General features: G+C 44.8%; 1 protein-coding gene across 4 annotated transcripts in view; it reads left to right on the plus strand.

The window, feature by feature from the left end:
- Window positions 1–16,075, plus strand: part of DNAH5 (dynein axonemal heavy chain 5) — a 165,418-nt gene that overhangs the window by 71,124 nt on the left and 78,219 nt on the right. For all 4 annotated transcript variants that reach the window (XM_083747096.1, XM_083747097.1, XM_083747099.1 and 1 more), the window contains 7 exons: window positions 660–884; window positions 1,667–1,839; window positions 4,295–4,473; window positions 5,402–5,589; window positions 6,921–7,115; window positions 9,689–9,823; window positions 14,155–14,262. In XM_083747096.1, coding sequence (XP_083603222.1) covers window positions 660–884; window positions 1,667–1,839; window positions 4,295–4,473; window positions 5,402–5,589; window positions 6,921–7,115; window positions 9,689–9,823; window positions 14,155–14,262 — 1,203 coding nt within the window. The remainder of the gene's footprint in view (window positions 1–659; window positions 885–1,666; window positions 1,840–4,294; window positions 4,474–5,401; window positions 5,590–6,920; window positions 7,116–9,688; window positions 9,824–14,154; window positions 14,263–16,075) is intronic.

Raw genomic sequence — 16,075 nt, forward strand, 5'->3', positions numbered from 1 at the left:
AAAAACAAGGAATTGGAACAGCTGTAAGAGGGAAAAGAAACCCAAGTTGTCCATTGGTTTCCATGACTGGCCCTCTTCCTATCACAGAGGAGTGGCCTTTACTCCTACCTTGTAGTGTGACCTTTTGCTTTCAGAGTTGCTTTTTTGACCGTTTACCTTATTTTTTCCAAACATAGAGGCAGAATAGGGATCATGGATTGGGCCACCTCCTTGCAAGCTGATGGCGGGTGTTCTTCCTGAGGCGGTAGCTTGCTCCTTTGCTGCCCCTCGCACTCCTGCTTTACAGAAGCTTTTGTAGTGGTGGAGTCTGTGTGAAGTCCTCAAGGAGAGGCCCTCCCCAAATCCACCAAGGAAGAGCTTCAGAACGCACTTCTCCACAAGAAGAAGTGCTTTCTGAAGCCCCCTTTCTGCCTGGTGGCAAAGCTAGGTGGCAGAATGCTGTACCACTGCTAAAGTCTCCCTTACCTGGGTTGCTTCTGTTGTGGGGGTGATAAGGGTAGGACAATTGCAGGAGTCCTGCCTTTTCCATTTCCACTGCCCAAGGTAGCTGCCTCACCCTGCCCATGTGTGGGCCGGCTCTGTTGATCACCAGAAATGCCTTTTTGAAGAACCTGACTTGAACTCTACATAACTTTTCTGGAAAAAAATTTCCCCCTAAGGTTGGCTTGTTGGGAATTCAAATGATCTGGACCAGAGACGCTGAAGAAGCTTTGACCAACGCAAAGTACGACAAGAAAATAATGCCCAAAACAAACCAGTTTTTCTTGGACCTCTTGAATACTCTGATAGATATGACGACAAAGGACCTGAGCCCCATAGAACGCATCAAATATGAGACACTGATCACAATTCATGTGCATCAACGGGATATATTTGACGACCTGGTAAAATGACTTTTTATGCATTGAAAATAACCAGAGGGGAAAAGCAGAAGTATGCTCAATAGGGAATGTACATTAAATCTATTCAGTAAATATAATCCACTAGGGCAAAAATATGTTTTTGGTGCTGTCCTAGCAGACCAGTTGTGAACGTGTTTTCATCACTGCTTTAGCTTATGGTTCATATGTAAGGCTTTGCAGTCTTGTATTATCAGAGAGGCAGGTGGCGCTGTGGTTTAAACCACAGAGCCTAGGGCCTGCTGATCAGAATGTTGGCGGTTTGAATCCCCGCGACGGGGTGAGCTCCTGTTGCTCGGTCCCTGCTTCTGCCAACCTAGCAGTTCAAAGTACATCAAAGTACAAGTAGATAAATAGGTACCACTCCAGTGGGAAGGTAAGCGGCGTTTTCGTGCACTGCTCTGGTTCGTCAGAAGCGGCTTAGTCATGCTGGCCACATGACCCAGAAGCTGTCTGTGGACAAACGCCGGCTCCCTCGGCCCATAGAGCGAGATGAGCGCGCACCCCCAGAGTTGTCCGCAACTGGACCTAACGGTCAGGGGTAACTTTACCTTTACCTTATTATCAGATCTGCCTCTTGTTGTGCTCTGATTCCACTGCCCATGCAACCTTGCTCTCAGCGAGACATTGCAAGGCTTTTCCCACAGTTGGCATTCAACTGGTTTCCCTCTCCCTTACACACACTCGAGTCAGTTGCTAGTTCTGCCAGATTCCTTCTCAGAAACTCTGTTTATAAAGCCTATGGCAACATGGTCTCTTGTTCCTAGTGCCGTATGCATATCAAGAACCCCACAGACTTTGAGTGGCTGAAGCAATGCAGATTTTATTTCAATGAAGATGCAGACAAGATGATGATTAACATCACGGATGTGGCCTTCACGTATCAGAATGAATTTCTGGGCTGCACAGACAGGCTTGTCATCACCCCTCTCACAGACAGGTGAGAGATACTTCTGTCCTTCCGCCTGCTTGAAGGATTAGATGTTCTGTATGCCAATGTCATTCTCCAGCATATTATTTCAGAGTCTCATTCCGTCTTACTCTAGTGGAGCATTAACTGCGAGGGTTTGTGCAAGGTTTTGAAATCAAGACAGAGAAGAGAGTTTTCCTTATAATTCATGACATTTTTATATATTAAAAAAGGAAGTACCGGTACATTCATATTCACTCTTTCAATGAAAGAGGCATTGTTTCACTCTGGAATGCCAATATATGGTGGTTGTCTTTAGCATATTTCTAGGAAGGAGAGGGGTTTGGATTCTAGATTCCAAGTGTCCAATTGGGGGATCCATTTCAGATTGAAACTCAGACCATCTAGAGTTTACCACAATGATGCACAATACAACAGGGACTAATGACCTGTGGGTATCATGGGAATTAGTCTGGCTATTCTGGATTAAAACCAGAAGAGATTTGGGTGTGTTTGCTAATCACTATGTGTCTTCTTAGCGCTTGACTACAGTAATTTAAAAATGAAAACTTGTTGCTGACACATTTATTTTATCTTTAAATTTATTAAATGTGCCTTTGGTCTTCTCACCCAAGATAGCTAATAGTAAAATATAAAGTAAAAATCAAGACATCAGCAGGTTAGTAGAACATCAATAGTATTAATATTATGTCTTATGTGAAGCTAGCGTTTTCTGTATCCTGTACTGCTATTTGCACTAGAATAGATGTTAAAAATAAACCCAGTAAAAGAGGGCACAATCTAACTTCCCTCTCTGTCTGCATGTTAGGTATTATACCTTGTAATTCCTCAGTATTCTGGCTTTTCTTTGCGTGTAACTGAGTTGCATGTAACTGAGGCTTGGCAGCCACAGGCAGTCAAATCAAACATTGCTTGAGGACCCCAGTGGCTCAGGTGGGCCTTTCAGCAGCCTGACCTGACTATTCTGTCCCTGTTAGGGCTGGCCTACCTATGAGGCGAGGCAGCTGCCTCAGGCGACAAGGTCCACAGGGGCAGCAGATCTCAATGTTGATCTTTGTTCCCCATCACCACTTGTTCCTGATGTCAGTTTTCCCTGACTCACTTCTTCACTGGTAGGCAGGGGCGTAGGAAGGGGTGGTGGTCTGCCCCAGGTGTCCTGAACTGAGGAGAGGGGAGGAGTTTGCCCTCCGGAACATAGCTGTCAACTTACAGATTTGAAAATAAGGGACTAGCAGCCTCAAAAATAAGGGATCAGCAGCCAAAATAAGGGATTTTCAAAGCACAGGTATGTTCAACTTCTGAGTCCCTCCAAGCCAAAGGCAGAAAGCCCAGCCAGCAGCCAAACGAAGCCCTCAAGCGGTGGTTCCCACAGCGCAGCAACCCGGCAAAGGGGGTGCAGCAAAGAAAACCACCGTCACCTCTCTGCTGGGAAGCACTGAGCAAAGGCGAGTCCCCAGGCAACGCGGCTGATTTGATCGGCACAAGGCATGAAAGCTCAACACCCCAGTCGTTCTTAGACTCCTTACTGGGTGAGCAACGCAGCCAAGCAACACAGTTGGAGCCTCCTTCCTCCCTGGCCGGCAGGGAGGGAGCGGGAGGAGCTCCTTCCTTTGAAACCCGGGAAATTTAAGGGACATCATCAATAAGGGACTTTCCCGCCAAATAAGGGACGGTTGACAGCTATGTTCCGGAATCCTTTCTGCTCAGCCTGGCAGGGTTGAGCTTCCTATAGGGACAGAGCCATAGCAAAGAGAGACAACAGATTGCTGGGAGGGGGCAAAAAAAGCCCTTGATTCCCGAACTTATTTTGCATCCAGAGGCTCTCTCTGTCCAGGACGCAGTGAGTGGATCTGGGCTGGATCAGTACTTTAGATGTGGGTGAGAAAGAAAGACAAAGGAAGAGGAGGAGTTTGTTTTGTTTTGCCCGGGGAACAGAGGGTGCCATCATGGAGTAAGGCAGCGAGAAGGGACTTGGGTAGGTGGGCAGGGAAATGGGAGAGCGGGGCCCTCGGCCTTCGTATTCCCAGCGACTCCATTCTGCCGGAGACAGGGCACTCTTTCCGGCACTGGGCAGGGTCTCCAAAGAGACCACGTGCAACCCAGGAAGCCGGGCGCATTTAGGGTGATGCTGCCTCTTTGCCTTTCAGGTGGTGAAATGTCTTGGGCTGGCCCCACCTTTCCCCTTTGGGCCTGCAGATGGCTATCTTAGTGTTGGGCAGGCAGTGGTGACACACTTAAATGGGAGCCAAGCTCAGTTTGCATCTGCAGTGGCCACCCATCATTTTAATTCAGCCAAAATGCAATGTCCCAGTCCATAGATCCATGAAACACAGTGGTTTGTGTTGGGGTGTGTGTGCTGAGGGCCCCTTGCAATCCAGCACCAGCCCTGCTTTTAAAACTTCCAACTGGGCACAATATGCACAAATGGCAAAGGGATATTTCTATTGTGCTCCTTTTCTTTCAGGTGTTACATTACGTTGGCGCAAGCCTTAGGCATGAGCATGGGGGGAGCGCCAGCAGGTCCCGCAGGAACTGGCAAAACAGAAACGACGAAAGACATGGGGAGATGCCTTGGGAAATACGTTGTGGTCTTCAATTGCTCTGACCAGATGGATTTTCGAGGACTGGGGAGAATCTTTAAAGGTCAGGATGATTTCTGCTATCGAAAACATGACCTTTGATAAAACGCAGTGTTCACATTTAAGTTAGGACATACCACGTGCATGTTATATTTGCTCGTGGGTGTGGAAATGAGTGATGTGAAAGAACAGACATTTTCAAAGGTACGATTTACCACACACTCAAAATTTCTAACACCATGGCCTTCTCAATTCCTGTTGAATGATGTTTCTTCAGCTCACAAAACTTCTCTTACCAAATCATTTGTATGTAGGATGATAGATATTTGTGTGAGTAGAATCCTACTTGTATAAGGCAATAAAATACTGGCTGCCGAGTACTGCTCCCAGGACGTTTCCGAGCACAATTCAAAGTGTTGGTGCTGACCCTTAAAGCCCTAAATGGCCTCGGCCCAGTACACCTGAAGGAGCATCTCCACCCCTGTCATTCAGCCCGGACACTGAGGTCCAGCTTTGAGGGCCTTTTGGTGGTTCCCTCATTTCAAGAAATGTGGTTATAGTGAACCAGGCAGAGGGCCTTCTTGGTAGTGGCGCCCTCCCATCAGTTGTCAAGGAAATAAACAACTCCCTGATGTTTAGAAGACATCTGAAAGCAGCTCTGTTTAGGAAAGTTTTTAATGTTTGATATTTTATTGCTTTTTATTATTAATATTCTGTTGAGAGCTGCCCAGAGTGGCTGGGGAAACCCAGCCAAATGGGCGGGGTATAAATAATAAATTACTATTATTATTATTTTTATTATTACTACTATATATAATATTATTATATTATATGAAGTTGTGTTCCATTCTTGAGTGTGCATTCATTAGAACTCGCTTTGAGTTAATGTGTTTTTACCCTCTTGAAAGCATTCAAAGTGTCCTTTATCTCTAAATCTCGTAAAATGACCACAACACTGGCTGCTTTAGCATAAGGCTTTGCTTTGATTTCAGGTCTTGCTCAGTCTGGATCCTGGGGTTGCTTTGATGAGTTTAACCGCATTGACTTACCGGTGTTGTCCGTTGCCGCACAGCAAATTGCAATTGTTCTGACATGCAAGAAAGAGCGCAAGAAGAGCTTCATTTTTACAGATGGCGACAGTGTGGAAATGAATCCCGAATTCGGACTCTTTCTGACAATGGTAGGCATATTTTTTAGGTAGGCAGATTTCTTTGAAGATTTTGATAAGCGATAGTTGTCAGTTCAGAGAAACTGCAGAATTTGCAGTCTCTGTGGTTAGCTCATGAAATATGTGTCAGAGTTGAACTTTGCTCAGAAGTTACATCCCTGACCAAGAAGCCATTGCCTATATACCATGGAAGAATGAGGGCTCATTGACCTGCTGGTGAGAGGAAGATACCGTTGTACCTTGGAAGTCTAATGGAATCTGTTCCAGATGTCTGTTCGACTTCCAGAACATTCTGAAAACAAAGCGCAGCCAATCGGAAGCCGTGGAAGCGCTGTCGGACATTTGGGTTCCAAAGAATGTTTGCAAACCGGACCTCTCACTTCCCGGTTTGCCGCATTTGGGGACCAAAACATTCAAATACCAAGGCGTTCGGGATCCAAGGTACAGCTGTATTGTGTATTTCCTTAGTTGTACTGTACTGCTCATTCACTCAGTTTTTCAGTGCAAGTGATACAAATGTGTCAAGGAACCAGCAGTAGGGAATCTTTGGCCCACATTTTTTGAATTAGGCTCGGCCAGGGAGGCCATTTTCCAAAAACACCTCCACCTGCCTCATACCTGATATTACATAAGACATGTCTGGGATCATCTAAGGAACTTCCTAGGTGGAATCTAGACACATATAGAAAACGCTGAAAATGCTTTAAAAAAACAACGTTTTGAAAAATATATTGAATTTGCCAAAAGCTCACCATCGCCATCTAGTGTCACATTTGTATGTTGTTGTTGTTTAGTTGTTTAGTCATGTCCCACTCTTCATGACACCATGGACCAGAGCACACCAGGCACTCCTGTCTTCCACTGCCTCCTGCAGTTTGGTCAAACTCATGCTGGTAGCTTCGAGAACACTATCCAACCATTTCGTCCTCTGTCGTTCCCTTCTCCTTGTGCCCTCCATCTTTCCCAACATCAGGGTCTTTTCCAGGGAGTCCTCTCTTCTCATGAGGTGGACAAAGTATTGGAGCCTCAGCTTCAGGATCTGTCCTTCCAGTGAGCACTCAGGGCTGATTTCCTTAAGAATGGAGAGGTTTGATCTTCTTGCAGTCCATGGGACTCTCAAGAGTCTCCTTTGTATAATCACATTTGTATAATGCACCTAATGTGCATTATAATAGAATATAATGCACCTAATGTGCATTATACATTTGTATAATGCACCTTAAACACACTTAAAACAGACTGAGTCCATGGTGCAGCAAATGGGGCATGCTCTCAGGTTGAGGATGATGCGAATAGCCGTCATAGTAGTAGTCTGATTGATAACTAATGATCTGATAAACCAGAACCCAGGGTATGCGGGCCGTCAAGAGCTGCCTGAAAACCTGAAGATCAACTTCCGTTCGGTGGCAATGATGGTTCCGGACAGGCAGATCATCATCCGTGTCAAGCTAGCTAGCTGCGGCTTCATTGATAACATTGTGCTTGCGAGGAAGTTCTTTACCCTGTACAAACTCTGCGAGGAACAATTATCTAAGCAGGTAGGAGTTGTTATGCGCTATGGAAAGCTTCATTCTACCAATAAAGCTGAAGAACCAGTAGCCTTTCTATATGTTGTGACCGCAATGTAGATGACGCTGTTGGTTGGCTGGCTGATTTCTTCTTCTTCTTCTTCTTCTTCTTCTTCTTCTTCTTCTTCTTCTTCTTCTTCTAACATTAGGGTAAAAAATAATAATAGGGATGCGGGTGGTTAAACCACAGACCCTAGGACTTGCTGATCAGAAGGTCGGCGGTTCGAATCCCCGTGATGGGGTGAGCTCCCATTGCTCAGTCCCTGCTCCTGACAACCTAGCAGTTCGAAAGCACGTCAAAGTGCAAGTAGATAAATAGGTACCGCTCCGGCGGGAAGGTAAACGGTGTTTCCGTGCGTTGCTCTGGTTCGCCAGAAACGGCTTAGTCATGCTGGTCACATGACCCGGAAGCTGTACACTGGCTCCCTCGGCCAAGAAAACGAGATGAGCGCCGCAACCCCAGAGTCGGTTACAACTGGACCTAATGGTCAGGAGTCCCTTTACCTTTTTAAAAAGTAATACTTTGCAAAAAAACCCAAAAATCTTACATTGTCAGCTTTGATCAAATTGAAAAGGATAGGATTACTTGAGGATATTAAGGATGGAAGAGCAGACACCAAGAAATAGAAACTGCCTCTGGATATGAATCACTGAACAGATAGATAGTAATCAAATTACAACCAGTACTGCATAAGGACACACTACTGGAGATAATCTGCTGTTTAATGTTGGTAGTGCTATAGAACATCCATGAGATGTTTCCTTTTGGGTTATCTTGATGTTCAAGGAATAGCACATCAATTATTTATTTTTTTTATTGTAACTGAAAATGAACCGAAGCTGTGGCAGGAAGGGATTTTAAATAGATAGTGATGTTGAGAGATGTGATCCTTTGAGGCTTAAAATTTGTGTGTGTGTGTATGTGTGTGTGCAACAGTGTACTAGTGTTAAAAAGAAGGGAGAGCAAGACCCTGTTTTCTGGAAGATTTTTATTCTTAAAAAAAGTTTTGTTGCACAAAAGAGTTGAATCTGTTTCCCATCTTCCGCAGGAATGTTATTTTAATAAAAAGTGGGTAAAAAAATCCACAGTGCTGCTGCATGCCTTGGGGGGGGGGGGAAGCACAATAATAAAATATTTAAACTCAAAAAAGAAATCATTTTCTTCTGGGAAAGCTTTATTTGTTGTTTTAATTGTTTTTCTTGCTATAGCACGGGAACATTTCATTCATCCGGAAGAAAAATAACCCCCACCCAACTGAAATGCTTTACTTAAAAAAAAAAAAAATTACTTGCTTTTGAATTCATTCTCACTGGGCAACCCTAAACCAGTCACTGTCTGTCAGCTTAATGCTTGTTTGTGAATATAGAATGGCTTATTCTCCTTGGATACATGTGTAATAAATGGTAAAATTAGGGCAAGAAGTGTTCTTGAGGGATACAAAAATCTCCTTGGAAAAACTTCCTAATATTTGGTATTTCTTTCCTCTTCCCTGCCCTGATCTTCTGCTGTCATTGGCGCCATTTTTTTACAGCCAATTTTTCTTTCTCTGTTTGACCTTACCCACTTTGTGGTGAATGTGAAGATGTCATGCATGCATAGCTGTCAACTTACAGATTTGAAAATAAGGGGCCAGCAGCCAAAATAAGGGACCTGCAGCCTCACCTGTTCCAGACACTCCAGTCTTCCTGTCCTCCTGCAGTCTGGTCAAACTCATGCTGGTAGCTTCGAGAACACTGTCCAAACAACTTTGTAACCAGAGGTTCAACTGAATAGAATCTGAATCACATGCACCACAAGGCCTATGCAGCCTCAACTTAAGATGGCTCCCCGGCCTGTCTTTGCACTGCAAAGTTTGCAACAAAATGGCGTCCAGCATTCAAAAACTCCCTCAGTTTGCATTAACTAGCCACACACAAGGCATGCAAGCTCCACCCCCCCGTCGTTCTTAGACTTCTTATTGGGTGAGCAACACAGCCAAGCAACACAGTTGGAGTATCCCTCCTCCCTGGCCGGCAGGGAGGGAGGGAGAGGAGCTGCTTCCTTTGAAATTTAAGGGATATAATTTAAGGGACATTTAAGGGACATCTATCAATAAGGGACAGCAGCGGGACATGGTGCTGGAATAAGGGACTGTCCCTTCAAATAAGGGGCACTTGACAGCTATGCATGCATGGCATTATGCAGTCATTCAGATTTGGCTATTTGGCTACGTCATGACGATGTAACAAAGGACAAATGAAGCCAGTTGCTCAATGTTTAAAAAGGAAATAGAGGGTCCTCATCCTCAGTGGGAGTCAATTGCACTTCATGATAGACTGAAGTGTCATGACAGCAGTTATGGTGTGCCGTTAAATCATCTCCTTCATCTTCCTTTTTGATGGAGATTTCTGAAACGAGGATTGCATGCTCAGAAGCAAACCTAAGAACAAAGCTGTCATTTACTCTTTGCAAATTTCTGTCACAGATTATAGAGCGATCTGTCATTGGTGCAAAGGGGGGCCAGTTTTGCTTGCCTCTCTAAAAACTTTTGACCTGTTTTCAGGTACATTATGACTTTGGACTGAGGAATATATTGTCTGTGTTGCGGACCTTGGGAGCTGCCAAAAGGTCAAACCCAGATGACACGGAATCCACTATCGTCATGCGTGTGTTGAGAGACATGAACCTTTCTAAGCTGGTAGGTTTGCCATAGATCTGCCTGTGCACTAAAAATGTTTTGGAGGTCCTTCATCAGGTGACCCAATCCTCGAAGATTAATTTCTTAAAATTATAGAATTGTAGAGTTGGAAGGGATCCCGTGTGCCATCTAGCCAAATCTCCTACAATGCAGGAATCTCAACACATGGCCCCCATCCAATTAGAAACCATACTGGACCCTGCTTAGCTTTGCAAGTGTGCTATCAGAAACATTGCAGTACCACTAATGGAGCAAGACTGGGTATCAGCTGTCGCTGTGTTTGGTATGCCCTACCTCCGTGATGTTTCTGGAGCCATCTTGGGCTGCAAACCGGCAAGTGATTCTGGGAATGAGCACCAGGAGTTTTAGGGCTTCCTAGATATGGACCAACCTAGTGGAGAGAGGCTAGGGTAGTATGGCAAGCCAGACATCCAGAGGTACAGTGGTACCTTGGTTTAAGAACAGCTTAGTTTATAAACAACTTGGATTAAGAACACTGCAAACCTGGATGTAGGTGTTTTGGTTTATGAACTTTGCCTTGGAAGCAGAACATGTTGAGTGTGTTCCATTTGTAAATTGAGTCCCCCCGCTGCTATGGGAAAGCATGCCTTGGTTTAAGAACACTTTGGTTTAAGAACAATTTCCGGAACGCATTAAGTTCGTAAGCCAAGGTACCACTGTATTTAAAACCAGCTAGAAATGATTTTTTATATGAAAGAGAATTGTAAACATTTGAAAACATTTGTAGGCTTGAATTGAAATGTTTTGTAATGTAAATATAAGGAACTGATTTACCGATAATTAGGGGGAAACATTATAATTTGATTAAGGGGAAATAAGATTATAGAAATGCGAAGAATATGGAAAGGTATGTGGAAGTCAGAAAGAGGGAGGGAAAGAGGTTGATGCTCTTACAGAGTAATATATTAAGCTATAGAATTATGTAACAAAATGTGAATATGATTTAAGTGGAAAATCCAATAAAAATTATTTTAAAAAAGAAGAAGAAGAAAGAAATGAGAGAGTGGGAAGAAGGAGGAGAGGAGGGCTAGAGCCAAGAGGAGAGCTGGAGGGGGCAGCAGTCAGGCAGTAAAAAAGACAGGATAAGAGAAAGGCAATGGGAAGGCTGGAGTCAACAGATATGGAGAAGAGAAGTTGCAAAGGGACAGAAGACAGGAAGGGAAGGAGAATCGAGGCTGGAGAACAACAGGGCCACCAAAAGGAGGAGGAGGAGGAGATTGTCCTTGGAAACATGGACCAGGGCTGTGGGCATGGTCACCTCTCACCCTCCTCAGAGAAACAGAAGCCGAAAGCCCTCGAAAACAACCCCCAGATGCTTGTGATGGCAGTTAAGGAACAAGGGGATCTTTGTGGACTCATTCAAGGTCATGGAACTGGAAGGAGAAGAGAGCTCCCTAAAAAATGCTAGGAAATACTGTTGTACCTTGGGCTGTGATGGGAACATAGAGAAGTCCTTTAGCACTGGGGATTACAGAGGAAAGAAAGCTCAAGTTGTTTGCCTGTTTGACACAATGTGACTTCTCATGAGTCACTAGAAAGGACTTTGAAGTGCTGCTCTTCCCAGAATCCAAGGAAGGGCTTTCTCTGTTATGAAATGCTATTTCCAGGGAAGTTGGTTTGGAGCCCGTTCAGTGTCCTCCTGGGGCCAGGTGAAGAAGGTCTCCTGACTTCTGCAAGCCTTTCAAAATGATGGCTTGAGTTCTGAGGCTTTATTCCATTTCTGCGATTTTATTCAGGGTTCCCTCCCCCCCTCCCTTGGCCTTGCGGCTTTTGATAACATTGTTTTCAAGGCATATTTTATGTTTTATTGTTAATATGCTTATTTGTGCTAGTTGCCTTGGTAGTAGCAATTCTGCAGGCGGCATAGCAAGTGAGTGAATGAATACATTGTGCAAATTCAGTCTTTTGGTCTGTTGGAAAGCTGAATGGAGAAATAGGTTGGAATAATCAATGCAGCAAGCTTTTCTTAGGCAATTCCTTTGTCTTAATTTGTGCTTCCAAAATAACTTACGTAACAGCTGGCTACTTATCCTCTGATTTGCTTAAGCAGCTGTGAGTATTAAACCCATTGTTCTATCCATAAAGAAGCATTTTTCTATCTTTTCTAGACTTCTTTACCTTTCCCTTCCTCCTTCGCTGCCACCAAATGGCGGCTCCTGAAACTCAGTTTTTCACTCACAATACACTCATCCTTGTGTCCGTGTTGGTGTTGTCAATGAGATGAGTGACAGCCAATAGAATATGTTTTGAGAAAGAGTGCAAAGTGCTGGTTCTAAGTGATACAGATATAAAATATGTATTTATAGCATTTGTACCCTGCTCTCCCTCCCCCTTCCCCCCCTCTGTCACACACAGAGTTCCAATCCTTAGGCTTACAATTCTAAAGACAGCACAAAAGGAAAAAGGAACAAGGAGGGAAGAGGGGTGTGGAGGAAATAACGCAAATGACACGGGAGTTGATGATGGAAGTGAGCTGTGCAGGAGCAAGCTAGCTTTGAGCTACGCAGAGCCTCTTTTTATTAGCAAGATATGCAAAACCAGCAAGATACATTCAGGGCTTTGCCCTTTGTTGTTGTTTAGTCGTTTAGTCATGTCCGACTCTTCTTCGTGACCCCATGGACCAGAGCACGCCGGGCACTTCTGTCTTCCACCTCCTCCTGCATTTTGGTCAAACTCATGCTGGTAGCTTCGAGAACACTATCCAACCATCTCGTCCTCTGTCATCCCCTTCTCCTTGTGCCCTCCATCTTTCCCAACATCAGGGTCTTTTCCAGGGAGTCTTCTCTTCTCATGAGGTGGCCAAAGTATTGGAGCCTCAGCTTCAGGATCTGTCCTTCCAGTGAGCACTCAGGGCTGATTTCCTTCAGAATGGATAGGTTTGATCTTCTTGCTGTCCATGGGACTCTCAAGAGTCTCCTCCAGCACCAGAATTCAAAAGCATGCTTTGCCCATTACACTTATCCAATCCCGAGCCCCCTGGGTGTTGCCTAGTTATCTACGCAACTTGCTCCACGTTTCCATTGCAGGGGAAGATACCTTTGCAAAGGAGGTAAAGGTCAGGGCACGGAACACTGCTGAGGAGACGAAAGGTCAAGGAGTGGGTATGGGGCTGGACAAGCTGTGGCTTGTCTTATACTGCAGGGGAGGGTGTGCCCTCAACCTGAGAGCCATTTCTACAGGGGGGAATACTGAAAGTTAAACAGCAGTTCTTATAATGACCAGCTGGAATGGAAACAGGGCTTAAGCAGGAGGCACCCAATGGAACTGGTCTTGCGGCAGGGCTAATAATAATAATAATAATAATAATAATAATTGATTATTTATACCCCACCCATTTGGCTGAGTTTCCCCAACCACTCTGGGCGGCTCCTAATCAAATGTTTAAAACACTACAGCATTAAATATTAAAAACTTCCCTGAACAGGGCTGCCTTCAGATGTCTTTTAAAGATAGGATAGCTGCTTATTTCCTTCACATCTGAAGGGAGGGTGTTCCACAGGGTGGGCGCCACTACTGTGAAGGCCCTCTGTCTGGTTCCCTGTAACCTCACTTCTCGCAATGAGGGAACCGCCAGAAGGCCTTCGGTGCTGGATCTCAGTGTCCGGGCTGAATGATGGGGGTGGAGACGCTCCTTCAAGTATACAGGACCGAGGCCGTTTAGGGCTTTAAAGGTCAGCACCAACACTTTGAATTGTGCTGGGAAATGTACTGGGAGCCAATGCAGATCTCTCTGGACCGGTGTTATGTGGTCCTGGCGGCCACTCCCAGTCACCAGTCTAGCTGCCGCATTCTGGATCAATTGCAGTTTCCGGGTCACCTTCAAAGGTAGCCCCACATAGAGCGCATTGCAGTAGTCCAAGCGGTAGATAATGATGAAATGAGACAACCTGTTGGAGTGTCTGCTTCCAGGTGACAGCTGAGCTAGATGAGGCCTGATGCAGCAGACCTTTCAGTAATAGGGTTGCTGTATCACAAGCTTCCAGACCTCTTCATTTAATGTCTCTGGATGCCGTCATTTTCAGATATTTCCCTCATCTTGTCTGCTTTATTTCTTCTTGCAGTGTCCTTCCTCTTGCCTATCAATGTCCTCCCCTTTTCCCCCTCTCCAGGCTGCTTAGACTGGAAACTGTGTCTTATCTTTGCCAGCAATGCTGTGGAAATGTTAGGCATATTGGTGAGTTGATGCTCTCCTGTGCGGTACAAAATAGTGGATTTGGCAACACATTATTGTTAAGGATCTTAATGAAGCTAAGCATTGCATTACAGAAAGCAATACCTTTTCTATTGACATTTCTGTGTTGCTTTGGCAGATCGATGAAGACGAGCCCTTATTTCTGAGTCTGATTGAAGACCTTTTCCCAAGTATTCAACTTGACAAGGCAGGCTATCCGGAGCTCGAAGCTGCTATTAGCAAACAGGTAATGATTACAAATGTTTACATACTGCTTCTTCGGCTGGACACAATGAACGAATCCCTTGGGAGGGGAAAAACTTGAATCCCCAACACACAAAAATTAAATTGAGTGGGTGCTTTGTTGAAAGCATGAATAAAAATCCCAGGAAGTTTATCTTCACTTTGGATTAAGGTAAAGGTAAAGGGAGACTTGACCATTAGGTCCAGTCGTGACCGACTCTGGGGTTGTGGCGCTCATCTCACTTTATTGGCCGAGGGAGCCGGCGTGCAGCTTCCGGGTCATGTGGCCAACATGACTAAGCCGCTTCTGGCGAACCAGAGCAGCGCACGGAAATGTCATTTACCTTCCCGCCGGAGCGGTACCTATTTATCTACTTGCACTTTGACATGCTTTTGAACTGCTAGGTTGGCAGGAGCAGGGACCAAGCAACGGGAGCTCACCCTGTCGCGGGGATTCGAACCACTGACCTTCTGATCGGCAAGTCCTAGGCTCTGTGGTTTAACCCACAGCGCCACCCGTGTCCCTTCACTTTGGATTATAAATGAATATTCAAAATGGGCTATGTTTGAGGACATGCACACACAGACACAGTCTCTTTCTTCCTCTTCCCTGATCACACACACACACTCACACTCATCTCTCACACTCATACATAATATCATGCTAGAAAAGGAGAAAGTAGAATTCTGATGGCAGTGGGAACAGAAATGTCTGATGTTCGCTTATTTATCCCAGGTCCAAAATGGGCAAGAGTCCGACAAATATGAGTATTTGTTGTTGTTGCCTTAAGTCCACAAACAATACATAATTGATTACATCCCTCTTCTATTTGCATTGTGTCTCCTTTGCACGGAAATGAACAGAGTGGAATAATTTAATGACAATGTAATTATGTGATTGCTTACATTGTGCCAGTTATTCCATTTTGCCGCAGCAGACAGCGGGTCTTAATAGCATATCGCTGAATGCAAGGCAAGCTGTGGTGGAATGGAAGCGGTGTTGCATGGGAGAAAAGAAGGCGAATGGAAAAGGATGCCATCTTAAATTCCTACTTGCACCTCATGCGTACCACGTCCCCCCCCCCTTGCTTAGCAAAGATTCAAGTGTTGCAAGATTGTATTTTGTATCAGGGTCTGAAACTTCTAATTAACGTTATTTAACTCCGAGTAAAGCAAGTCAAAGTGCAAGTAGATAAATAGGTACTGCTCCGGCGGGAAGGTAAACAGCATTTCCGTGTGCTGCTTTGGTTCACCAGAAGCGGCTTAGTCATGCTGGCCACATGACCCAGAAGCTGTATGCTGGCTCCCTCGGCCAGTAAAGCGAGATGAGTGCCGCAACCCCAGAGTCGGCCACGACTGGACCTAATGGTCAGGGGTCCCTTGACCTTTACCTTTTAGGCTTGCTAAGATGTATAAGACTGAATCAGATAAGTGCTGGAGATGCAAAGAGGTTGAGGGAATGTTCTTTCACGTGTGGTGGACTTGTAAAAGGCTAAAAGAGTATTGGGAAATAATCCATAATGAATTGAAAAAAATGTTTGAAAGTACTTCCCCTCAAAAATCCAGAGTCCGTTTTGCTGGGGAATAATTCAGACTGAAATTCTCAGGTGTCAAAAAAGGTTATTTATGTATGCCAATACAGCGGCCCATGTTCTGTTAGCTCAAAAAAGGAAAACGAGCAAAAGAAGAAGAATGGCAACTTAAGCTGACAGAATATGTGCAGCTTGCAGACTTAACATATAGAATAAGAGAACAAGGAAAACGCATGCTTAGAGAAGATTGGAAAATGTTTATTGAATATATGGGGAAAAACTGTT

Source organism: Podarcis gaigeae (genome assembly GCF_964106915.1).
Source record: "Podarcis gaigeae genome assembly, chromosome: 7".
Classification (NCBI taxonomy): Eukaryota; Metazoa; Chordata; class Lepidosauria; order Squamata; family Lacertidae; genus Podarcis; species Podarcis gaigeae.